The sequence below is a fragment of the Salvia hispanica genome, chromosome 2 (assembly GCF_023119035.1).
Source record: "Salvia hispanica cultivar TCC Black 2014 chromosome 2, UniMelb_Shisp_WGS_1.0, whole genome shotgun sequence".
Taxonomy (NCBI): domain Eukaryota; kingdom Viridiplantae; phylum Streptophyta; class Magnoliopsida; order Lamiales; family Lamiaceae; genus Salvia; species Salvia hispanica.
The window spans coordinates 34353168-34380701 of NC_062966.1; the positions used below are offsets into that span (position 1 = coordinate 34353168).

General features: G+C 38.7%; 2 protein-coding genes across 2 annotated transcripts; both read left to right on the top strand.

Moving 5' to 3' along the window:
• Positions 1-4041: 4041 nt before the first annotated feature.
• Positions 4042-4464, top strand: LOC125206854 (vegetative cell wall protein gp1-like). The gene has a single exon (XM_048106074.1). It carries the CDS (start codon positions 4042-4044, stop codon positions 4462-4464), a length of 423 nt encoding a protein of 140 aa, XP_047962031.1.
• A 1002-nt stretch (positions 4465-5466) lies between these two features.
• LOC125203976 (auxin transport protein BIG) lies at positions 5467-24563 on the top strand. The gene is given in 17 exon segments (XM_048102508.1): positions 5467-5936; positions 6029-6135; positions 7137-7302; positions 7394-10218; positions 10220-13450; positions 14247-14690; positions 14692-14853; positions 14855-14866; positions 14982-15162; positions 15331-15565; positions 15646-20196; positions 20324-20546; positions 20858-21262; positions 21403-21546; positions 21778-22803; positions 23113-23613; positions 23699-24563. Coding segments are annotated over 17 exon segments (15195 nt in total). The 5' UTR covers positions 5467-5674; the 3' UTR covers positions 24419-24563.
• Positions 24564-27534: the final 2971 nt, after the last annotated feature.

Sequence of the window (27534 nt, forward strand, 5' to 3'; positions counted from 1 at the left end):
TAAACAGTGTTTGTAATCCATAAACATGTAAAACACACTCCGGATAAAGTCAGTTAATGTATAGATAATGTTCGCTAACACACCCAAGATATAATCAGTTAATATATATACAGAAAGAGTACTCTAAATCAATGTAAAAGTCAAACCTCCGAATTAAAATTCCTGAATCCGCCACTGCATGTAAAATACACTCGAGATATAGTCAGTTAATATATAAACAGTGTTTGTAATCCATAAACATGTAAAACACATTCCGGATAAAGTCAGTTAATGTATAGATAATGTTCGCAATCCATAATTAAACATGTATAACACACCAAAGATATAATCAGTTAATATATATATAGATAGCGTTCGTAATCCATAAACATGCAAAACACACTCCACAAATAGTCAAATAATATATAAATATAGCACACACCGTATATAGTCGATTGCCAAAAATTTCCACTTATCATTTAATGTTAGAAAGTCAAAGAATAAAAGCACGAATCTAACTAAATTTAAAATTTTAATGATAATCATCTTTCGATGACCGACTTACACTAATTTTAATATAAAATTATTTAGATTATATTTAAATATAAACATCTATCGGGAAGTATTATATTGCTAACTCAATGCTTAATTGCTAACTACAATTCAATGATAGCCATTAGATATTCAAATTAAAGGCCTAGATCATTAACCACAAAATGTCAATACGATCAACAAAAAACGTTAATAAGACTATAGGATTAATTTCAATAAAACTCAATAGGGATATTAATGTCAAGTTAGTTATAATTAACTTTTAAAAGAAATCCCAAAACTTTAAATTCATATAACATATATCAAATTAAAGATAATTTTATAAGGATTCCAACGATATACTACATGCATACGTTCCGACGTCAAAATTTGAAAAAAAAAATCTAGAATTTTCGTATTTTTCGTACACAGGCTAATGTCAATACAGCTAAGATAATATGTCAATATAAAGCATATACAATGTCAATCCTAAATGTGTGTTGACATTCTCAAAGCATTGTGTTGATATTTTCGAAACACTATATTGACATTTTCATCCAAAACCCTAATTTGGTGTTTTTTTAATTTTTTTCGATTTAATTAATAAAAACGAAAATTACATGTGGCAAATTATAGACCACACGTTTTTTAAAATCATGTGGCCATAAATTAGTTGTAGTTAGCAATTAAATGATGAGTTAGCAATTGATCTCTCCCCAACATCTATATTTGTAGATTTATTATTAAATTCAAATTTAGAGTTACAAAGTTGGAGGCAAAATCAAAAGACGATGACATGAAATGGGTCAAGTAGGATTCGCACCCAGTTCACACACCTCTAGTGGCGGCTAGCCAGTGCTAGCCGGTCGGCTAACCGAACTATTGTAATTGGCTAGGGCTAAATCGGCGAGAAAATAGGCGAGCGTTGGCCGATTACCGAGCGCTGGCCGCCACTGTGGCAGATCGGCCAACGTTTTTTTTTTTTTTTTTTTTTTTTTTTTTTTTTATTTTTGAAAAACTATATAAACGCGATTTTAGTTTCATTTTCATTTGCACCACTTGTTTTAACGAGTTTTTTTTCTCTCTCTCTACATTTCTACACAAGAGCAACATCGAGCGATTAGTAACATGAGTGGTAGCAGAGGTGGTAGTGGTGGGGTGCTGAGGAGTATGAACGGAGGATGAACGAGGCTATGGAGGCCTACATTAACCTCGAGATAGAGCGGTACATGCGAAGGGTCGAACAGCAGGCGGTACCTCGCCCTACACCGGTTGTCCACCGCCGAGCAGTGATTGATCGGGATCACGTAGCTGCACATCAGCGGCTATATGACGACTACTTCGCTCCGGACCCGCGGTTTCCCGCAAACATGTTCAGGCGGCATTTTAGAATGCGCAGGGAGTTGTTTATGCGTATCGTTGACGCTTTGGAGCGTCGATAACTTTATTTCCGCTTCAGGCACGATGCAACTGGCAGACCCGGCCACATCCCTATTCAAAAGTGCACGACGGCAATCAAGCAGTTGGCCTACGGAGGCGCGGCATACATGTGGGATGAGTATATCCACATCGGTGAGTCGATAGCCCTGGAATGTCTGATGTATTTCTGTCAGGGAGTGATTGAAATATTCTGTGATCGTACCTTCGAAGCCCTACCCCCCAAAATTGTTAGGATCTGATGCAGATGCACGGGCAGCAGCATGGGTTCCCCGGGATGTTAGGCAGCATAGATTGTATGCATCGGGAGTGGAAGAACTGTCCGACTGCCTGGAAGGGGGCCTACACGACCGACTACAAGTCAAAGAATCCCACGATGATCCTCGAGGCCGTAGCTGATTACCGGCTGTGGATCTGGCATGCGTATTTTGGGGTAGCCGGGTCGAACAACGACCTCAACGTCATCAACTCGTCGCCCCTCTTCAACAAGCAGTGTCAGGGCATCGGTCCGGCCGTCTCATTTGTGGCCAACGGCAACCGGCGTGATATGGGCTACTACTTGGCGGATGGTATATACTCTAGGTGGCCCGTCTTTGTGAAGACGATCAGGCACACAAGTGGTGACAAGAAGGCCTACTTTGCGAAACGGCAGGAGTCGATGCGCAAGGACGTAAAGCGCGCATTTGGTGTTCTCCAGTCTCGATGGACAACAATCAAGGGTCCAACGCGTTTGTGGGATGTCGGCTGCATTGGTGATATAATGTATGCCTGCATTATCTTATCTTGCACAACATGATCGTCGAAGACGAAGGCGTACAACTGACTAATTGGGTCAACGACGATGAAGCCGGTCCAAGCCACGACATGGCCACCGCTAACGTACGACGTGTGGTACCTCACGATGAAGCCGGCCGCCTCCAGGCACATGCTGACATGCGCCAAGCGAATGCTCATATGACTCTAAAAGGATATAATTGAAGAGTTGTGGGCACGGAAGACTGCACGGCGATAGTTTTTTTTTTTTTATGTATTTTTTTTTATCTATGTATCATTTTTTTATTTGAATGAAATGAATGAATTTTTCCGTATATGTCTTGTAAATTTAATTCCGTAATTTATCGTAAATTTAATTCCGTAAAATGTAGTTGTTTTTTATTTATTTTTATTGCGGCTAGCCTGTGGCTGGCCTTAGGCTAACCTATTTGATTAAAATGATAATGTGGCATATGGATTTTTAGTACTGATGATGTGGCAGGAAGAGAGAGTAGCTATTGCCACTGGAGATGCTCTTATATGTAAATGTGAAGGCCAAATGCGTTCAAAGCCCATAGGCTGTATGCATTTTCAAGTTCAATGTAACTTTAAATACCCAAACATTATATGTGTGTTTTACAAATGCGTTCAAAGCCCATAGGCTGTATGCATTTTCAAGTTCAATGTAACTTTAAATACCCAAACATTATATGTGTGTTTTACCAATTCTATATATATATATATAAACAATATTAATTTGATGTGATAACATTCAACACACATTCCCTAACTTAAATTGGAGAACAGTATATTTTAATGAAAGTTAGTTCAATCATATTGTGTGGTGAATTCCAATCCTATAAGCTTCTCGTGAATCAAATGTTGGACAACCCTATTCCCAAACAAACTTCAATCAACATTAAAATCAGCCAACCAAGATAAGATAACTCATCCCAACCCCAAATTCCTACATTCACTCCCTTTTGCCTTCAATAAAATAACTGCTGCCACCTTCTACCAATGCCCTTTTCAAATATTACAAATTTGTATGGGTTGCTCTATCACAGTACTCCCTCCATTCGTGACATGTTGTCTAGTTTTTCCATTTTAGTCAGTTCGTGAAATACTGTCCACTTTGTTTTTTTCCATTTTCAGTAAATGGACCACAATTTCAACTAAATCACATTCTATTATAAAATGTGAAACCTACATTTTACTAACTTTTCCACTTATTTTTTTAAATATCCGTGCCCAGTCAAACTTGGCCAATACTAGTCATAAACTTGTTATAAAAGGAGCATTCCCATCTAGTAGAGAAGTACACAATCACAACTAGTCAGAATGTCTTGGATTCTTACACTCATCCTGCTCACTTCCCCATTCTTGTCAGAAGCCAGGCATGATCCCCCCTCCGCGCCGGAAAAGTTCTTTCTGCCGCCAAATCCATTGAATCCCGGTCTACTACCGCCCAACCCCCTTCTGCCGCCACCTTCCTTGATTCCGCCGGTGCTGCCTACTCCGCCGCCTTCGGTGATTCCTCCCCTTCTCCCGACGCCGCCCTCGTCGCCTTCGTTCCCCTTGCCCTTGCCCTTGCCGCCGGTTATTCCGGGTGTGGTTCCGTCTCCGTCGCCGCCGCCGCCAGAACTCCCGGTTCCTCTACCTCCGCTGCCGGTGCCTCTGCCTCCGCTGCCTGTCCCTCCTGTTCCGTTCTTGCCACCTGGGATTCCGGGAGGCCCGCCGGCTGAGGTCTCTCCTAATCCGTGATGATGTTGCAGCTATATATACATATATAGTATATGTATAATGATGAATTAATAAACTTAGTTTGCTTGGTTGCGTTTTAGCTTTGCTACTTTAATCATGTTACATGTAATTCTCATCTGTATTCGTCTTAGCCATTCCAATTGTTTATTTTATATATCGTCTTTTACGTTTAAAATGATACTCGTATTATTCCACTAAAGTAAATATTTATTTTAATGAAATTATATTGTTTTGAATATTGCCAAAAGACAATACAGTATTTTATAAGGATCGGAGATAAAACAATCTAGAAGAAAGTTAATCATCGTCGACATTTAATGTTCCATTTCAAACTTCACAAAATTGATAAGTATTTAATCCAATTTCAAGATTTAATTAATTATGCACACTAATTTTTATTATGATTTCAAATACATGATAAAGTGGTGTCACATAATCGATTAAAACCATTAACACAATATGTTTGTACATTGAAAACATATACTATCTGCTTGGAAACGAAAAAAAGGTTTTGTCTTTTATCCTGAACAAATTTGAGGAAATAACAAAATTAAGTAAGCAGATTTATATGGTGAATATATCCACTTCAAGGAGTTATAGGTCTAAAATGATTATTCTTATAAACTCCATCAGCTTTAAAAGATTAATGATTAATTTATATTGCTATAAAAAGTTTTAAATTAACATGAATACTAAAAACTACTCCATTAGGTCCTATTATGATATAGTACATTTCATCATTGAACAATCGATATTGTCAAATTTTGTGTCCGTGGCATTCGACTTATCAATTTAAATGAGAAAAAAACAGTTTATAGGAGTAGATTGGAAACAAACTATGTTAATCATTTTTTTACTATTTACGTGGATGAATAAAAATTAATGTCATTGACACGATTATATCAATCTGAAATGGAATTAATTTAGTTAAAATACTTATACCAACGTGAAATGCTAATCTTATTTTATGAACGACAAATTCAAAATTAATTACACTTTCCATTTTCCAACTCAATTCTCAAGCTTTCCCGTCTAAACCCTCGCCACAGCAAAAATTTCTGTCAGCTTTTCTCACTCACTTTCTGCAAATTCCTTTCGAGAAATCTCACCTCACTCTCTAATTTCCATCGCGAGAGCTGTCTTCCGCTCTCCGATCAATTGCCTTCATGAACTTTTGCTGATCGCGCATTTGCACGCCCTCCGGAGTGTCATGGCGGAGGAGATCGCTGCTCTCGTCGCCGCTCTGTCGTCCGACGATTTCTCTCAGAGGCTCCGCTCCGATGCGTCGGCGTCCGTGCTCCGAGTAGGGTTCCAGAAGCTCTATTCAATCCTCAGGCAGTCGGTGAGGCCGGTCGATTTTGATTCCGGCAAAGGTGGCGGTAAGTTAGGGCTGGAGGTCTGGGAGCAAACTCGAATTCACGCGCTGGCGTGTGTCTCGATTGCTGTTGTTAAAGCAATCCGATCTCTGTCTGGTATGTGTTTTGGTAGTTATTACTCTGGCTTCGGATTTATAGATATCATTCGGATGAGTGATAATTGGCTGTGGTTCTGTTGTATGCGGCAGTTGAGCAAGTAGAGCCTGTGGTTGTGGCGGTGGTCCAGCAGTCGATTGAATTCGCTCTGTGTTATTTGGAGAAATGGATTGGGAAAAGTGAAGATTCAGCTCTTCAGGTTTTCTCGCTACATATTGAAGAGACTGATTTACTTCAAGTTCTGTTGTCATGCTGTTCTTATATGAATCCTGTTTTTACTGTTTTATTTTACTCAAGGCGCATGATTACTGTGAGACTGTCTGATTTTTCCTGTTCTATGCTGTGCAACTTTTGGTGATTCGGTAGCATTGTTTCAGTTCAATAATGTGTTTTAGTCGCTTTTGGCTATAGATTCTCCTATGTAGCAGTTCACTATAAAAACTTGCTATTAGAAGGTTGTGCCCCCATTTGCAATTGCATTTGTCCAGTCTTTTGTCTGCTGATCTAATTATATTTTGGGATGCTTGGTATTTTGTATCTGTAACTAGTGAATGGTTTCAACAGATATGTATGCTGTGGGCCTGTGGCCTTGTGGGTGAAATCTATGCATAGAAGTGTTGGTTCCTGATCCTTGGTAGAAAACCTTCACAATGCTATTCGTTTGTCTTCAGATAATGTATTGCAGCATGGATATTAGTATTTGTTATTGGGTGGATTCCAGCGTGATCGGGCTTGTTAGAAAATAGGAGATGCGCAATTTCTTTAGCTCGCTCCAATCATGACTATACTATAGAGGTTCCATTTATGCATGTGATTTGCTTTGTTCATATCTACCAGTCATAATGCTCTTGGCTGACCTGAGATTGTCTCAGCGGTTTCCTCATTTGGATCAATTATGTCTAGATAATTCTGAACCCCTATGCATGCCTTTGTTGATTCGCAGTTGGAATTCTTTTTATAACTATAATTTCTTATTTTCTTAGTAATACTGATTTAAGGTTTCATGAATTATATTCATGATACAAGTATATGATTGGGTTGAGTGCACTGTAGGATATAAAAACCTATCCAGCAAGTTGTTCATTCTCACTGAGGAACTCATTTGCACTTTTTGCCCAATTGTTTTATTACTATATTTTTGTTTGTAGAAATATTCATATATCATCCTTTTTCTTTGTCTTAATTATCTCCCTCTTCCAGAATACAATGCTACAACTGTTGGAGTTATTGCTAGTTGATGGGGTGCATAAGGAATCAGACATTTCTCTGTCATGTCCAACAAGCATTCCTGTGGACTTGTTGCCTAGTTCTGTTGATAAAGATGATGCTGTTTTGTGGCAGGACAATGTTAAGTGTATGCTTCAAGGTATTGTTTCATAGAAAAGATAGGATCATAGTTTGTCCTTATCCTCTTTCACTGCCTTAATGTGTCTCCTATTTTTTCTTTCTTTCTGAAGGGTCCATTTGCTCTCTGGAAAAAGAAGCAGACAATGATCTGTTGATTCAATTTATTTCCGAGTCCATACAAGTTGATCTTGTGAATCCAGTTGCACAGTCTATTCCCGCCAATGCAAATAAGTTGACAACTCTTTCTCAGCACTGGGCTGTTATTCATCTCAGATGCAATCATCGTCTTATCTTACTTTGCAAAGAAGTTGTAGAACTTCCAGTGTCACCTGATGAAAAACAGACCAGTCTAAATTTGCGGAGAAAATTTTCAACTTGTCTAAGAATATTGAATTTGCTGGGAAGTGTTACTAAGAGTCATCCGATTTTGTACTCAGACAACCTTCTGTTGCATTCTGCTGCTTCCTTCATCGATATATTACCTATATTGTTCAGAACTGGTTTTGAGTTTGTAAATGCCAACACTGTTGTTGAAAGTAGTTATGAAAGTCTTGCTGCCCACATATTGGAAGAATTTCTTCGAGTAATGCAAGCAACTTTCTGTAAGAATTTTGTGTTCCAGAACATCCAAGCATGTGTGGCGGCTTCTGTTTTGCAGAATTTGGGTTGTGATGTCTGGAGGTTTGATAAATATTCGCCCAGCCACAAACTCCCCCTGGCTTACTTTCCGAGGGTGGTTATTTTTGTTCTAAAACTCATTTCAGATATAAAGGATCAGACTCTTCATTTCATTGAGTTAGATGATGCTGGGCTTCCAGACAGTCAATTAGGGCTCAATTCTCCTTCATGCCATGTTGGTTCTAAGAAAGTAATATTGTTGAAAAAACATACTGTGGTGGACTTGCTTGAAATATTATTTCCATCAGCAGTTCAATGGCTGGACAATGTGATGCATCTTCTTTTCTTCCTTCATTCCGAGAGCACAAAATTAGAGCCATTATTGGAAAGATCATGTTCCAACGGGACGAAAGCTTCTATCACCTGTGAAGTGGAAAGTGTTGTTTGTCATGAAGATGAAGCCCTTTTTGGGGATCTTTTTTCTGAGGGTGCTCGCTCTGTTAGTTCTGCTGATGCGTGTGAACAGTCAAATGCTACACACAGTTCTGTACCCAGTTTCAGTAATATGCCATTTCAAGCAGCAACTGAATTGCTAAGTTTCCTAAAAAATTGTGTATTTTCTCCTCAGTCACATCCACAAATGTATCAAAATGCGATTAAAGAGCTTAATGGCAACCATATTGATATTTTGCTATCAATACTCAACTGTCAGGTCTATAATCCTGAAGAAAGGACTTGTGATAATAATCTAATTGTGCATGAAGAAAAGAAGTTTGGGACTGTTCATTTGTATTGCTTTGAACTGCTGCAGAAACTTGTACTGCTTCGAGCTTTCCCTGAATCTCTTGAGGAGTCAGTTGTTGACAAAATACTGACTGTTGAGAATGGTGCGCATCTTTACAATGATCTGATGCTAGCTTTGCTTGCCCACATACTTGTTTGTCGAGAGGGTTCTTCTGGTTCTAGATTAAGAACCAAAATCTACCAGCTGTTTTTCAAATTTATTCATCAAAAGGCGAAAACAATTTGCTCAACAAGCTCTGATTTGAAAGATATTGTTGAAACTCTGCCCTCTCTGTTTCACATTGAGATTATGTTAATGGCTTTTCATTTGTCATCTGATGAGGAAAAGGGCGTGCTGGCAAATCAAATACTTTCATCATTTAAAGCTATTGATATTCCCTCCGCGACTTCTGATAGTATGCAGTTGTCATGCTGGTCTTTACTGGTTTCAAGGTTGGTTTTGGTACTGCGTCATATGATGTATCACCCGCGTGCTTGTCCATCATTGCTGCTGTTGGACTTCAGAACTAAATTGAGGGGATCCTCCGTGCTAAGCACATCTGGTTCTACTAACTATTGGTCATCCTGGCCAGCCACTGCTCTGGAGGATATAATGAATTCCAGTGGAACACAAGCAAACATGACTTTGCTGAATCAGTTAATTGATATTGCTCCCCTTCCAGCTTCTCTGTGTAGAGATTTTCCAGCAGTGGAAGGGTTTGGTTTGAGTTGGGAAAATACAATTGCCACTTTCTCACAGATTCTTAGACTTTGGAATGGTAAAAAGGCTGCCAGTGCTGATGAGCTTATTATTGAGCGGTATCTTTTTGTGCTTTGCTGGGATATTCCAAGTCCAACTGAGGGATTGTCTCTGAAACGTGTGCAAGTTCCGTTCAGTGGTGTCAAGGTTCATGATGTCTTAGATATGGAGAACTTTCATTTTACCAGTCATTTTATATTAGGTCAATCCCACCCTAGCAATGACTACAGCACCACCCCAGGTGTTCTGTTAAATTTGCTTCAGCAGTTGCATGGTTCACTTATGCGGGATGATTTCGAGGAACTCGGGTGGGACTTCTTCAGGACTGGATCCTGGCTTTCTTTTGTACTATCCATGCTTTCTACTAGCACCAAGGGACTCAACAATGGAAATTCACTCCAACTAGAGGCAGCTAATCAACCAGATATCACTGATCTGGATGCTGAGTTTCTCGGGCTGACTAAACAACTTGTCTACAAATCTTTCACTGCTGATCAAATTGCGATGCTATTCAAAGTATTGTCATCTTTACTGAAGAGATACTTATGGGTTTATCAGAGGGCTTTAGCTTCAATCTTCCAAAATGGGCTTCACTCTTCTGTTAATTTTGTCCCTCTTTTGCTTCTTGAGTATGCTGGTTTAGATAACAACATGCAGGATGAATTTCCCCAAAAGTTGGGCACCAAACCATGCCTTCTCGACTCTCTTTATGAGCTTCCGTCGAGGTTAAGTAAAATTGTTGAAAAACTTGCTCTGGGAATTCGATCTAAAATATTCTGGGAAGGTTGCACTCCATGGATTTCCCCTGCATCTTCAACTTCCAACAGAAATTCTGTCTTCATGCATCCTCAACATGAAAGGAATTGTTGTTAGTCTTGACGGACTATTTGATATAGAAGTTTCAAGAGGAGCTGATTTGGAGGAAAATGAGGTGATCAATGAAATTATTGAATCAGTCTTGTCGATGAAGTGTGACAAGGTTTTTCAAAGTCTTGAGGGTAAATTTGATCACATTTGCCAAGCCTTGAAAATGGGTCCTGATGCTCCAGACTACATCAGTTTATTCATTATGAAGCGCATGGAAGAATTTCTGCGAAGTATCAATAAAGAAAAAGACTTTGATAGAAGTATCCATGAATGCATAGTGGTGAAGATGGTTAATATGGCCAACAGCCTAAAGGGAGATCCTTCAAGGAGCAGTATTTTCAAATTTTTTCTCTCTATGCAGGATACTTCTGAAAATAAGAACTTCCAGGAGTCCCAACGTGGAGATATATTGGTTCTGTTTGATGCTCTAGATCACTGCCTTTCTGAATCTGTAAATATGAGGGTGCTCAACTTCTTTACAGATCTTTTGTCTGGTGATTACCCTGAAGTCAAAGTGAAGTTGCAGATGAAGTTTATTGGCATGGATTTGATTTCTCTATCAAAGTGGCTAGAGATGAGGTTACTGGGATCTCTTGCAGAAATACCTAGTGTTAACACTACAAAAGGAGGTTCAGTTTCGTTAAGAGAATCAACCATGAACTTTCTTACGAGTCTTGTGTCTCCCACTAGTGAATCCAAGCTGCAGGAAGCACAGATCCATCTACATCAAGCCTTGCTAATTCCTCTGGAGAGTGCATTTTCTCTATATGATTTCAATATAGCTAAAAGTTATTACAATTTTATCATTCTGCTCTCCAAAGGGGAATTGTTGATTAAGTCACTGCTGCAGAGAACTATTGAGTTGATGGAGAAACTCTCTGATGATGAGCGCTTGATTCAAGGACTGAAGTATCTTTTTGGATTCCTTACAATGATCACCAGTGATTGTGGGTCTGCCACTTGCACCTTGGAGAAGTCCTCTGGGAAATCCCTTTCTAGATGTAGTTCAGGTTTAGGGACTTTGTCTTCTGGAACTCTTGGTTCAAGGAAAAATGCTGATGATTTGGTTCCATCTGCTAATCGAGCTCCAGCATCTGTTGACTGTGATGCAACTTCAGTTGACGACGATGAAGATGATGGGACCTCAGATGGTGAGTTAGGTAGCATTGATAGGGATGAGGAGGAGGATAGTAACACTGAGAGAGCTCTTGCATCTAAAGTTTGCACCTTCACTTCTAGTGGCAGCAACTTTATGGAACAGCACTGGTACTTCTGTTATACGTGTGATCTTACAGTCTCGAAAGGCTGCTGCTCCGTCTGTGCAAAAGTTTGTCATCGTGGTCATCGTGTTGTGTACTCCCGCTCTAGTAGGTTTTTCTGTGACTGTGGTGCAGGAGGTGTTCGAGGTAGCAGTTGTCAGTGCTTGAAGCCACGAAAATTTACTGGAAGTAATAGTGCACCTGAACGTAGTGCTGGTAACTTTCAGTCATTTCTTTCTCTTTCAGAGAATGGTGATCAGCTTCCTGACAGTGGTTCAGATGTTGATGAGGATTCGCTGATAGAACTGGATTCCTCTACCAGGTTATCTCTTCCAATGGAAGTCCAGGAAAGGATGCCGCTGCTGCTTGACGAACTGGAGGTTGAAAGTCGTATATTAGGGGTTTGCTCATCATTCTTACCTTACATTACTGGAAACAGAGACTCCAACATGATAAGAGATAAAAAAGTTTCTTTAGCAAAAGTGGAAGTGCCCCACTACAGTAACGACCTCTTACAATTGAAGAAGGCATACAAAAGCGGTTCACTAGACTTGAAGATAAAAGCAGATTATTCAAATGCAAAGGAGCTCAAATCTCATCTGACAAGTGGATCTCTAGTCAAATCATTACTTAGTGTCAGTGGCCGAGGTCGACTAGCTGTTGGTGAAGGTGATAAAGTGGCCATATTTGATGTTGGGCAATTAATTGGGCAAGCTACTATTGCTCCTGTGACTGCAGATAAGGCTAATGTGAAGCCTCTTTCTAAAAATGTTGTTCGATTTGAGATCGTTCATCTTCTTTTCAATGCACTTATTGAGAATTATCTGGTTGTAGCTGGCTATGAAGATTGCCAGGTCCTTACCATCAATCATCGAGGTGAGGTGATTGATCGATTAGCGATTGAGCTTGCTCTACAAGGTGCATATATCAGACGTGTTGAATGGGTTCCCGGTTCCCAGGTTCAGCTGATGGTGGTGACAAACAGATTCATAAAAATTTATGATCTCTCTCAAGATAATATCAGTCCTGTACACTATATCACATTGCCTGACGATACAATTGTTGATGCAGCCCTTTTGGTGGCTTCCTGCTGTAGAATGTTTCTCATTGTCCTTTCAGAGTCTGGAAACTTGTATAGGTTGGAATTGTCAGCAAAAGTCAATGTCAGTAGCACGCCTTTAAAGGAAATCATTCAAGTAGAGGGCAGAACTGAAACTGGAAAGGGCTCCTCACTGTATTTTTCACCTACTCACAAATTGCTCTTCCTGTCATATCAAGATGGGAGTTCCATAATTGGCCGCTTTAATCCAGATGTAACATCTGTGATAGAGACATCTGCAGTGCATGAGAATGACGTTGATGGTAAGCTCCAGCCTGCTGGTTTGCATCGTTGGAAAGAGTTACTGGGTGGTAGTGGGCTATTTGTGTGCTATTCTAATCTAAAATCCAATGGGATACTTGCTATCTCTTTGGGACAACATGAAGTGCTTGCACAGAATTTGCGACACACCGGGGGTTCAACTTCTCCTTTGGTTGGAGTTACTGCTGATAGGCCTTTAGCAAAAGACAAAATCCATTGTCTTCTTCTGCATGAAGATGGAAGTCTTCAGATATACTCCCACATCCCTGCTGGGATGGAGACCGGTGTAAATTTGATGTCAGATAAGGTTAAGAAATTGGGTTCTGGTATTTTGAAAAACAAAGCTTATGGGGGTGCAAAACCAGAATTTTCACTTGATTTCTTTGAGAAAACTGTCTGCATTACACAAGATGTTAAATTTACTGGTGATGCCGTTAGGAATAGTGATTCTGAGGGAGCAAAGCAAACTTTAGCATCTGAAGATGGATTTCTGGAGGGGCCTAACCCTGCTGGATTCAAGGTAATGCTACTTCATTGTTTTGATTGGATTAAAGCATCTCTACAGGTCTCCATTTTCTTATACACAAGTTTGCTTCTGTCTCGATCTGACTTCCCTCACTGTAGATCATACATAATGTTCATCTATTCATGCGTGCACTTGTTAACATGATGCAGTTGATCAATAAACGTAGTTTACTCCTTTTGAGTTGATCTGCATTAATTTCTGGGTACCCACTTGCATTCATTAGGAACAGTGTATGGGCTATCAGAATGGAATGTGCTCTTACAACAACTTCTAATGGTAGAATTATGTGAAAATATTTCCTAGAAAGAATAAAAATGATAATGGATTTACATTTTATGTGGTGTAGTTATTTGAAATATAGGATTTCATCGTATGATTAATCTAACTTGATCTACTGCTGAAGAAGCTGTGCATTTTTCATTTTTACTCTCTCCCATTCTGTTAGTTGTTTTTAGTTTTCAGTTCTTTGCATCTCAGTTGTTCTTTTCTCTTTTTAACTAAAATTACCCCTATCCGTTCAACTCCTCATTAATTAGGTCAAAGTATATTGATTCCCAAATGTCATAGTTTTTTCACATTCTTCTCCTCATTAATTTAGGTTAATTGGGGCATTTTTTTATCTATAAATTTGTGCGTCAAAGCTCGGGAAGATTGATAGAATGAATGGGACTGAGTATCTATTTGTTGTTGTGGTGAACTGACATGGACATTTATTATGCAGTGTATGGAAACTAGTTGTATTATAACTTATATTTTCAATTATTTAACAATACCTTTCTTGGCTCTTTAGATAACAGTGTCCAATTCAAATCCTGACACTGTCATGGTTGGTTTTCGCTTGCACGTTGGTAACACATCAGGAAGCCACATTCCTTCTGAAATTACTATATTTCAGAGAATCATAAAACTGGATGAAGGAATGCGCTCCTGGTATGATGTTCCCTTCACTGTTGCTGAATCACTTCTAGCTGATGAAGAATTTACAATATTTATTGGTCGAACCTTTAGTGGATCTGCTTTGCCAAGAATAGACTCTTTAGAAGTATATGGCCGAGCGAAAGATGAATTTGGTTGGAAAGAGAAGATGGATACCATTTTGGATATGGAAGCTCGGGTGCTTGGTGGTAATTCATGGTCCATAGGTTCAGCCAGAAAGTCTCCGTCAATGCAATCTTCTTCTATACAGGAGCAAGTGGTAGCTGACGGTCTTAAACTCCTATCTAGGATCTATATGTCTGGGTAAACCTCAGGGATCCCCGAAGATTGAAGATAATAAAGTTGACGGTGGCCACCTTAAATGTATGCAAGTACTGGAAACAATATTTGAGAGCGATAGGGAGCCTTTATTACACACTGCTGCCAGCCGGGTTCTGCAGGCTGTCTTTCCCAGGAGAGATGATCTATTACCAAGTAATTTCTGCTATCTGATGTGATACTTGCTTATCTAGTCATATTTCACCAAACTTCGTTTTATTTGAGGTTTTTTATTCATTTGGTTCATGTTGGCTCTGGATATTCTGTTCAGGTGAAGGACAACATGCGTCTTAGTGGAGTGGTGAAGTCTACAGCCACACTCTTGTCGAAGTTGGGAATGGGGGAACACACTGCAGGGTGGATTATTGAGGAGTTCACTGCACAGATGCGAGCAGTTTCTAAGATAGCCCTGCATCGGCGCTCAAACTTGGCAAATTTTCTTGAGAGCAATGGTATTGTTTAATCGCCATACTAGATACATGCAATAATTTCGTTACTAGATTATCTACTCACTGTGATTTCACAAGTTCATTTTATAATGAGGGTATTTCATTGTGTATGGAGATGATTTTAGTTACTCCCGGTTAAATCATATATAAGAAGCATTGCTTATTGTGTAGGTTCTGACGTAGTTGATGGGCTTATGCAAGTGCTCTGGGGAATTTTGGATGTGGAGCAGCCAGACACACAAACTATGAACAATATTGTTATATCATCTGTGGAACTTATCTATTGTTATGCAGAATGTCTGACATTACCTGGAAAAGATTCGGGATTTCAATCTGTAGCCCCTGCTGTTGCTTTATTGAAAAAGCTTCTTTTCTCTTCAAATGAGGCTGTTCAAACCGCCAGCAGGTACATTTATCATCCAAGTTGTGAATTAACTTAACCTTTTCGTACTGCCATGCAACTTACGTTTGCTCCTTCCTTTTCAGCTTGGCTATATCTTCTAGACTGCTTCAGGTCCCTTTTCCAAAGCAGACAATGTTAGGTGCTGATGATACAATTGAGAATGCAGCTTCTGTTCCCCTTCGTGCGGATACTACATGTGCTACTAGTGGAACTAATCCGATAATGGTAGAAGAAGATTCTATTACTTCTTCTGTGCAATACTGTTGTGATGGTTGTTCAACCGTTCCTATATTGAGATGCAGATGGCATTGTACTGTTTGTCCTGATTTTGATTTATGTGAAGCATGTTACGCAGTACTAGATGCAGAGAGACTTCCTCCACCACATTCTAGAGATCATCCAATGACAGCAATTCCAATTGAAGTAGAGACATTCACTGGAGACAGTAATGAAGTTCACCTTTCTGCAGATGATTTAAGTGACACAAATATGTTGCCAGTTGCTGCTGATCTCAACATACAAAATTTAGCTCCATCGATCCATGAGTTGGAGCCTAACGAGTCAGGTGAGTACTCAACGGTTGACCCTGTGACCATTTCTGCATCTAAAAGGGCTGTCAATTCTCTACTTCTTTCTGAGCTCCTTGAACAACTGAAAGGATGGACGGAAAGTACCTCCGGAGTTCAAGCTATTCCTGTGATGCAGCTGTTTTACAGATTGTCATCAGCTATTGGTGGTCCTTTCGTTGATGGTGCGGAGATTGAGAGCTTAAATTTGGAGAAGCTAATAAAGTGGTTCATAGATGAGATGAAAATGGATAAACCATTTGAAGCCCGAACTCGTTCATCTTTTGGGGAAGTGATGATCCTTATTTTTATGTTCTTCACCCTTATGCTACGTAACTGGAACCAACCGGGTGGTGATGTAACTTTATCAAAATCTGGTGGAGCAACAGATTCACAGGAGAAGACGACCATGCAGATTCTAGCTTCCATATCATTATCATGTTCATCAACATCTGATGGATTAGAGAAAACTGACTTCACATCTTGTCTGCATAGAGCATGCAGCTTTCTCAGGCAACAGGTTTTTGTTAATTATCTCATGGACATACTGCAGCAGCTTGTACACATCTTTAAGTCTCCTTCTGTAAGTGCTGAAACTCAAGGATCAAATATTGGATCTGGCTGTGGTGCACTATTAACAATCCGAAGAGAGCTCCCAGCTGGTAATTTTTCACCATTCTTCTCAGATTCATATGCCAAATCACACCGTTCAGATATTTTTGCTGACTACCACCGTCTATTGCTGGAGAATACTTTTCGGTTGGTTTACTGTTTAGTTCGACCTGAAAAGCACGACAAGGGTGGGGAGAAAGAGAAGACGCACAAGATTCCTGCTGGTAGGGAATTGAAGCTTGATGCTTATCAGGATGTCCTTTGCAGTTACATCAACAATCCACATACAACTTTCATAAGGAGATATGCTAGGCGGCTGTTTTTGCATGTTTGCGGTAGCAAGACACATTATTACAGTGTACGAGATACCTGGCAATTTTCTACTGAAATCAACAAGCTCAACAAACACATTAGTAAATCTGGTGGGTTTCAGAGCTCCATTTCTTATGAAAGAAGTGTCAAAATGGTGAAGTGCCTTTCAACAATTGCTGAGGTATCTGCAGCCCGACCTAGAAACTGGCAGAAGTATTGCTTGAGGCATGGAGAGGTCTTACCTTTCCTTATGAATGGAGTTTTCTTCTTTGGTGAAGAATGCACTATTCAGTCCTTGAAACTTTTGAATTTGGCATTTTACACCGGAAAGGATATGAATCACTCTTCACAGAAGGCTGAAGGTGGAGATGGAGGAATGAGTTCGAATAAGTTTGGGGGGCAATCAATTGACTCTAAGAAAAAGAAGAAAAGTGAAGAAGGAAGTGAATCTTCGTTGGAGAAATCATACATGGATATGGAACAGGCACTGACTGTCTTTACTGACCGTGGTGATGACTGCCTGAGGCAATTTATTGATACTTTTCTGTTGGAATGGAATTCAAGTACTGTGCGTGGGGAAGCCAAATGTGTTCTTCTTGGTGCCTGGCATCATGGTAAGAAGTTATTCAAGGAGACCATGCTAACGGTTCTCTTGCAAAAAGTGAAACACTTGCCATTATATGGTCAGAATGTCATTGAATATACTGAACTTTTGACTTTGTTGCTTGGAAAAACACCAGATAGCACCTTAAAGCAACAAAATGGTGAAATCATAGACAAATCCTTAACCTCTGATGTAATTAAATGCATCTTTGAGACACTTCATTCGCAAAATGAACTTCTGGCAAACCATCCAAATTCACGCATCTACAACACATTGAGTGGTTTGGTTGAATTTGATGGTTATTATCTTGAGAGTGAGCCTTGTGTTGCCTGTAGCTCGCCTGAAGTCCCATATAGTCGAATGAAGCTGGAAAGTCTGAAGTCAGAGACAAAGTTCACAGACAAACGTATCATTGTGAAATGCACAGGTAGCTATACTATTCAGAGTGTCACAATGAATGTTCATGATGCTCGAAAATCAAAATCAGTGAAAGTGCTGAATCTGTACTACAACAATAGACCTGTAGCTGATTTGTCAGAGTTGAAAAACAACTGGTCTTTGTGGAAGAGGGCAAAGATATGCCATCTTGCTTTTAATCAGACAGAACTCAGAGTGGACTTTCCAATTCCTATAACAGCATGTAACTTTATGATTGAGTTGGACTCTTTCTATGAAAATCTTCAAGCATTATCCCTTGAACCTCTGCAATGTCCACGATGTAGTAGACCTGTGACTGACAAACATGGAATCTGTGGCAACTGCCATGAGAATGCTTATCAATGCAGGCAATGCCGTAATATTAATTATGAGAATCTGGACTCCTTTTTGTGCAATGAGTGTGGTTACAGCAAATATGGTCGCTTTGAATTCAACTTCATGGCCAAGCCAAGTTTTACTTTTGACAGCATGGAAAATGATGACGATATGAAAAGAGGATTATCTGCTATAGAGTCTGAATCAGAAAATGCTCATCGACGGTATCAACAGCTCTTGGGTTTCAAGAAACCATTACTGAAGATTGTCTCAAGCATTGGTGAGAATGAAATGGATTCTCAACAGAAAGATTCTGTGCAGCAAATGATGGTATCTTTGCCTGGACCTTCCTGCAAGATCAACCGTAAGATTGCCCTTCTTGGTGTGCTCTATGGTGAGAAATGCAAAGCAGCCTTTGATTCTGTGAGTAAAAGTGTTCAGACTCTTCAAGGTCTCAGGAGGGTGCTGATGAACTATTTGCACCAGAAGAATTCTGATAATGATGCTTCAGCCTCTAGGTTTGTGGTGCTGAGATCTCCAAATAGTTGTTATGGCTGTGCTAGTACTTTTGTGACCCAGTGCCTCGAGATATTACAAGTTCTCTCAAAACATCCAAGTTCTAAAAAGCAACTTGTTGCTTCTGGCATTCTGCGTGAGTTGTTTGAGAACAACATACATCAGGGCCCAAAAACAGCTAGAGTTCAAGCTAGGGCAGCACTGTGTGCCTTCTCAGAGGGTGATGCCAATGCAGTAGCAGAGTTGAATGGCTTGCTACAGAAGAAAGTTGTTTACTGTCTTGAACACCATCGCTCCATTGATATAGCCCTGACAACACGTGAAGAATTAATGTTGCTTTCTGATGTCTGCTTCTTAGCGGATGAATTCTGGGAGTCAAGATTACGGATTGTCTTCCAGTTGTTATTTAAAGCAATCAAGGTGGGTGCCAAACATCCAGCTATATCTGAGCATGTTATTCTACCTTGCCTGAAGATCATATTGCATGCATGCACACCGCCAAAACCTGATGCAGTGGATAAAGAGCCAGTTAGTGGAAAACCTGCTTCACTTTCACATGTGAAAAATGAAAGCAGTTTGTATGAATCTGGCTCTAGTGGAGGTGTCAGTGTGAACCGACCTGTGTCTGAGTCTTCAGAGAAAAATTGGGATGGTTCTTCAAAGACTCAAGACATGCAGTTGCTAAGCTATTCTGAATGGGAAAGGGGCGCATCTTATCTTGATTTTGTAAGGCGGCAGTATAAAGTTTCTCAGGCAGTCAGAGTCAGCCAGAAATCTCGCCCTCAGAGATTTGACTATCTGGCTATGAAATATGGCCTCAGATGGAAGCGACGTTCTTGTAAGGCAGCTCAGAGTGAAATAAAATTGTTTGAACTTGGCTCCTGGGTTACTGAACTTATACTAAGTGCTTGTTCACAATCTATAAGATCTGAGATGTGCATGTTAGTTAGTCTTCTTTGTGGTCAAAGTTCATCCAGACGGTTTCGGTTGCTGAATTTGCTAATGTCTCTGTTGACGGCTACCCTTTCTGCTGGTGAAAATGCAGCGGAGTATTTTGAGTTGCTCTTTAAAATGATAGAATCAGAGGATGCTCGTATATTTTTGACTGTTCGAGGATGTTTATCTACCATCTGCAAACTAATCATGAGGGAAGTGAGCAATGTTGAATCCTTGGAGAGAAGCCTGCACATTGATATATCACAAGGGTTTATTCTTCATAAGCTCATAGAGCTCCTTGGAAAATTTTTGGAGGTTCCTAATATCAGATCAAGGTTTGTAAATAGCTTGTTGAGTTTACTTCCAATTCGATATATATATATATGTGTGTGTGTGTGTGTGTGTGTGTGTGTGTGTATACATGTACGTTTGGTAGGTAACATTCTCCTACTTGGCTGTCAGGTTCATGCGAGAAAAGTTGTTATCCGATGTTCTTGAGGCGCTGATTGTGATTAGGGGATTAATTGTACAAAAGACTAAACTAATTAGTGATTGTAATCGGCTTCTTAAAGATCTTCTCGACAGTCTTCTGCTTGAGAGCAACGAGAACAAAAGACAGTTTATTCAGGCATGTATTGGTGGCTTGCAGGTTCATGGAGAGGAAAAGAAAGGGCGTACTTCTATGGTATGTAATTGTTTTATTTATTCAACCTTTGCTGTGAAAATTTGCAGAAACAAACTTTTCTGAATATGGACACTGAAATCTGGCTGCAGCTTTTGCTAATCTTATGTTCCTTCTTCACTGGGTTGATATTGTATCCAAGTATTTATTTCTATGTTTGGAAGAAAGCAGTTCTTTCACAAAAAGTTGTGCCTGAAAAATTCTATTTTACTTATTGTTTATTAATGCAAGTTCCCTTTTATTCAGTTCATTTCAAAATCATAGATAACTGGGGGATGAAGTTAAATTTAACCGTGACACTGTCTATTCCACAGTTTATTCTGGAACAGCTCTGCAACTTGATCTGCCCTACAAAACCAGAGCCAGTATATCTCTTAATACTGAACAAAGCACATACACAGGAGGAATTTATTAGGGGATCAATGACCAAGAATCCATATTCAAGTGCTGAAATTGGTCCTCTGATGCGTGATGTGAAAAATAAGATATGCCACCAGTTGGACCTCCTGGGACTAATAGAAGATGATTATGGCATGGAATTGCTGGTAGCAGGAAACATTATATCTCTTGATTTAAGTGTTGCTCAAGTTTATGAACAAGTTTGGAAAAAATCAAATAGTCAGACTTTAGCTGCAGCCTCTGGGACAGGTTTTTTGTCTGTTAATGCTACCACAACAACCAGAGACTGTCCTCCAATGACAGTGACTTACCGGCTTCAGGTTGCCTTTACAATCTTCATTGTTTACACCTTTTAGCAACTCACCCCTTGGATTATTAATTTGTTATCAAATGGAAAGTATTTTCTTTCAATTTTTTTCATCTCCCTATTTAATGTTATGTGTGATTCCAATATCCACAGGGGTTAGACGGTGAAGCTACAGAGCCCATGATTAAAGAAGTGGATGAGGATAGAGAGGAATCTCAAGATCCTGAGGTTGAGTTTGCGATAACCAGCGCTGTACGAGAATGTGGTGGTTTGGAGATTCTATTGAGCATGGTTCAAGTACGAATGGATTTACACCCTACTAACCTTTTTTCATATCCTTTTTTTTGTGTGTGTGTGTGTGTGTTTATTTTGTTTCGGCCCCTCCTTTTGGAGAGGGTGTTTACTGAATAGAAGTCTTGAAGTAAACCTAAGAGTAGAAGCTTGGGTCATTTCATGTTTTAACTCTTATCCTTGTTAGTTCCGTTTTCTCGTTTTCTGGGTTTTCTAATCTTTGATCTACATGAACAGCGTCTGCGAGATGATCTGAAGTCAAACCAAGAGCAGTTAATTGCTGTGCTAAATCTGTTAATGCTTTGTTGCAAGACAAGGGATAACAGAAGAAAATTATTAAGCTTGGGGGCTTTGGGTTTACTGCTTGAAACTGCAAGACGTGCCTTCTGGATTGATGCTATGGAACCAGCCGAGGGAATTCTTTTAATTGTGGAGAGTCTCACTCTGGAAGCAAACGAGAGCGATAACATCAGCGTTACACCAGGGGTGTTTACAGTCTCTAGCGAAGATGCTGGTAACAGTGAACAAGCTAAGAAAATTGTTCTCATGTTCCTGGAACGATTATCTCATCCTTCAGGACTTAAGAAATCTAGTAAACAGCAGAGGAATACAGAGATGGTTGCGAGAATCCTTCCATACTTGACTTATGGAGAACCTGCGGCAATGGAAGTTCTCATTCAGCACTTTGAGCCTCATTTGCAAAATTGGAGTGAATTTGACCAGCTACAAAAGCAATTTGAAGACAACCCCAAGGATGAGAAGATTGCTCAGCAAGCTGCCAAACAAAAATTTGCACTGGAGAATTTCATCAGGGTCTCTGAATCTCTTAAGACAAGCTCTTGTGGTGAGAGATTGAAAGATATCATATTGGAGAGAGGGATTACTAGAGTTGCTGTGACACACTTGAAGGTGTGTTTTGCGTGTGTAGCACAGGCTGGTTTTAAATCAACTGGGGACTGGGCAGCTAAATTAACATTGCCTTCTGTTCCCTTTATACTTTCTATGCTTAGGGGGTTGTCAATGGGTCACATGGGTACCCAGCGGTGCATAGATGAGGAAGGAGTTTTACCTTTGCTCCATGCTTTAGAGAGTGTTTCTGGTGAAAACGAGATAGGGGCGAAGGCTGAAAACTTGTTGGATACCCTTACTGATAAGGAAGGAACAGAAAATGGGTTCTTAGCAGAAAAAGTTCGCCAACTAAGACATGCAACCCGTGATGAGATGAGGCGTTTAGCTCTGAAGAAAAGAGAACAGTTGCTTCAGGTACTTCTCATTTCTTTTGTAACTAATATTCAGTTTTAAGTAATGTATCTTTTTCCCTATCACAGCCAGGATGAATCTTGTGTTTCCTATGGAAGTAATTGCATCAAATACGTGGCTGGAACATGTAGCTTTAAGATTCGCCAAAAATCAAATAATACTAAAACTGTAGAATAAAACCAGGGATGATGTGCAGCTTATACCTTTACGTGTAACATTTAAAGAAGATGATGACTACAAGCAGATGTGTGTTTGTTGTAAATAAGTTGCTTTTACTTACTTTTGGAGTAAAATATTACTTTGTGGTTTAAGGGGCTTGGAATGCGGCAAGTGACATCAGATGGTGGTGAGCGAATTGTTGTTGCTCAGCCCGTTCTTGAGGGTTTTGAAGACGTTGAAGATGAGGAAGATGGGCTAGCTTGCATGGTCTGCCGGGAGGGCTACCGATTGAGACCTACTGATTTATTGGGTGTCTATACTTACAGTAAGCGTGTGAACTTGGGTGGTGGAACTTCTGGAAGTGGCCGTGGTGATTGTGTTTATACAACTGTCAGCCATTTCAACATCATACATTTCCAATGCCATCAAGAGGCTAAACGAGCTGATGCTGGCCTAAGAACTCCAAAGAAGGAATGGGATGGTGCTGCCTTGAGGAACAATGAAACTCTCTGCAATAATTTGTTTCCCCTGAGAGGACCCTCTGTTCCAACGGGACAATACTTGCGTTATGTTGATCAGTACTGGGACTATCTTACTGCATTGGGACGCGCTGATGGAAGCCGGTTGCGGTTGTTAACATATGACATTGTTTTGGTAGGTTATTAGTCTACCTCTTGCTTTCTCTGACCTTACTTAGGTTTAAGAGTTATACTATAAACAATGTAAAATGCATCTGCAGATGCTAGCTCGGTTTGCCACTGGCGCGTCATTCAGCACTGATTGTAGAGGTGGTGGAAAGGATAGCAACTCCAAATTTCTACCTTTCATGATACAGATGGCATGGCACCTTTTAGACCACGACTCTTCTCAACGAAATAATCTGGCTAAATCCATTTCGACTTATTTGTCTTCCACAATTTCTCCTGGAACACAACAGCCTTCAAGCGGAACAGAGGAGACTGTCCAATTCATGATGGTCAGCTCACTCCTTTCAGAATCATACGAGTCATGGTTGCAGCATCGGCGGGCCTTTTTACAGCGGGGAATATATCATGCATACATGCAACGTCAAGGTCGCTCTGCACAGCGTAGAGCAGAGTCGGGAGATGGCAGTGGGCCTGACGAATTATTTTCCAACATTCAGCCCATGCTCGTGTACACTGGGTTGATTGAGCAGCTCCAGAGATACTTGAAGGTGAGGAAGTCTTCGACGGTCCAAACACGAGGGGCGGGAGGGGAAGACCAATCCACTTGGGAGGTCGTCATGAAAGAGAGACTATCAAATGTGAAGGACATGGTAGCTTTCTCCAAGGAGCTACTCTCATGGCTGGAGGAAATCACCTCAGCCTCCGATCTACAGGAGTCGTTCGACATTATGGATGCCTTGTCCGATGTTTTAGCTTCTGGATATACCAGGTGCGAGGATTTTGTCAATGCTTCCATAAATCTAGGAAAATGACCATATAGTTACTTTGTTAGCTCTTTTTTGTATAGTTACATTACATGTGCAAGAAACTGAGGCCAAAAAAGTTTAATGTTGCCATTGCAGATTTGTAGTATTCATTTATGGTCTAATAAATTCCCTTGCCTCTGTTTTGGATGTACATCCCAACCTTGCCAACTGTGACTATAAATGGACCCAGGTGTTTCAATGCTTACACAATCATAAAACCAACTTCCTTTATTTCATCATATGTTGCAGAAAGGGCTTTCACTTTCAAGTCATTTAACAGTTACTCCATCAGTACACGTACACGTTTAAGAGTCTGATTTTTTTTCGCATGAGATTTAAGAAATGTGAGTTGAAAAAGAGAATAGAACGTGGTTTGCGATCCTAGTCAGTTACGACCCATTTATTCATTTTATGGTGAAAGTAAAATGAGATTTCTATTGACAGATGAATCCAAATGAAAAAATGAGACTTCTGTTACCGGATAGAGGGAGTACAGTTATTAAATGAATATGCACTTGTGTTTCTTTTAAATGATTTGTTTGGTAAACATGAAAGTGCACTTTTAGTGCCCTATATCTTATTTTTACTACTTCAACTCTTCCCATTCATTTCACAGTCCCTTTCCATTGAATAAAGCATCTAGAGAAAAGAAGAAAGGCACTTTGCAGAGACAATTGCATTTGGAAAGCTGACTAAACACTCGATTCCAAACCAAAAAATGTGTTCCAAGATTCATGATTGTAGTTTTTCTGGATTGTGGAAAATTATATTTATTCTTCACCTACACTTATTCCCTGGTGACACTTTTCTGTATCTGTCTTTTTAAGTGGCCATTAACTAACACTAAGTCTAAATTGCCCAGTTTTATCTTCCAACTATCCAATAAGTAACTCCACTAAGATGAAGACTTTTACTAGGTAAATTTATTTTTATTTTTATTTTTATTTTACAATAAATTAAGTTATAATTAATGTTTCCGGAGAAAAATCAGCTGGCGAAATTAAGTGCTGCAAAACAAATAAAAGAGTATTTAAGGATGTTGTCACAGTACATGTACAACATGTAAATTATTTTGTTGGTGATGGGTATTTTAATGTTTTACTTATCATAAATGCACTGTGAATTATTAATGAGGATACCGAATTTTTAGCTATTTTATTGTTAACAACTTGTAGTTCACCCTAATTAGGTTTAACATAAAATAACAAGCAGGATTTAATCATTGATTATATATAGGAAATGTATGAATATATTATCAAAAGATTTTTACAATGTTGTGCCAAAAATAACAAATTCATCCCAAATACTCACGGGCTATTGTCACCTTCGAAAATTCCAAATCTGTGCAAAATCATTTCACAGCTCACAAAGCTTAGCTTCTTAGATAATGATTTTGTCGTCATTATGAACTTTGTGTCCTATTAATTTTTGTTCATTTAAACCATTGATATGACATTATTATTTCATCAATTTCAAAAGGATAATACTAATTGTTCTAAACAGGTGTAGATTACAATATGGTATTGAAATTAAACTAAGAATCTTGAGCTAAATAAAATGTAGAAGCAAAAAGCTGGTGGGTAAAAGTTATATGACTCAACTACTACTCCACTTGTGACATTTATATGTTTTATATTTTGTTAAAATAATGAATCAGAGTACTTCTTTGTATATATTAATATCCTTGAAAACATATACTGATTTTATTTTATGATAATGCTTGTGCATATATCCAAATTAATACTACTTCTGATTGAATTTTGCTAGTATACTAGGTGTCTAGGTGATACTCTAATTTATTCCTTATTTATTAAAATGATACGAAACTCAGGGAAGCCTTTTGAAATCAATAATAACCACTTAGAATAAATTTAAGAGTGCATAAGGTTTTTCCCCTTCCTTTATTGATGTTTTACCTAAAACTTGACTTGGAATCAAACAAGACTCTTGCCCATCTAACCAGATGCACATTGATAGTTAATAAGACTACATACATACACTATGTTTAATATACATTTTAAAGTGCTAATATAAAAAAAAAATTAATTACTCGATCGACTCAAAAATAAATTACTCCATTAACTAAGTTATATTTTTTTCCTGCCAAAAATCGGAACTAATCGATGCAGTCAACCAAGTGGAGTTGGAGCGTTTTGCACTAACAGAACAATCATACAATAAATCATAACCAATTGAAAAGCAATTCAAAATGTTAGACTCGATTTCTTAATTATATTTTAATTTATTTCTTTATTTTGAGTTAACCCTAATTTGAAAAGTTCTATTTAGGGTTATTTTCACAAGGTATAAAATTTGTATTTACTATCAAAACTTTATAATTTAATTTCTCGATCATCTCACGACTCTCACTCATTTAATAATATTTTAAACGATATTATTTTACTAAAATAAATGCTTTTATTTCCTTTCTTTTTTAATATATCTTCCATGTAATTTTAAAAATATATAAAAGCTTAAAATAGGCAAATGCAACCAAAAATTTTGGACTGCACCAGCTCACAAATCTTTTACTGAAATTACAAGATCATTGACATGAATATTACCGAAAATAGCCTGGAATTTTATCGTACCCAAAATATTCTAAATTTTGAGTTATTATAGTTTTCTTGCTATATTTAAAATCGTTAATGTTCCACCTAATATATTCTGTGACAGCAACATATTTCCACGTGTAAAAATTTTAACTCCTATCGCCACTAGGTTTTTCTTGAAGCCTACTACTACTTATTATAATACTATTTACCTAAACAATTATGTTGTTTTTATCGACATTTAATACTATTTACATACATTAATGTAGTTAGTACATTACAATTAGTGAACAATTCACCTCCAATTTAGAGTTCAAAACAGAATCTCTTTTATAAAACAAAAACATTTAATATGTAATTTAAGTAGGCTACAAAACTTAATTATACTTTATACTCCATTAATTTGGAGTTTATTTATTTACTAGTGTTATCCATACAAGTATACTATACATAATAAAATATTTTATTGATTTATTCACAAAGGAATAAAATCAATATATTTTCATAAAAAGATTATGTATATTCTGTTAGCAAGATTTATCGTATCTTTTTAGAATTAAACAAAACTAT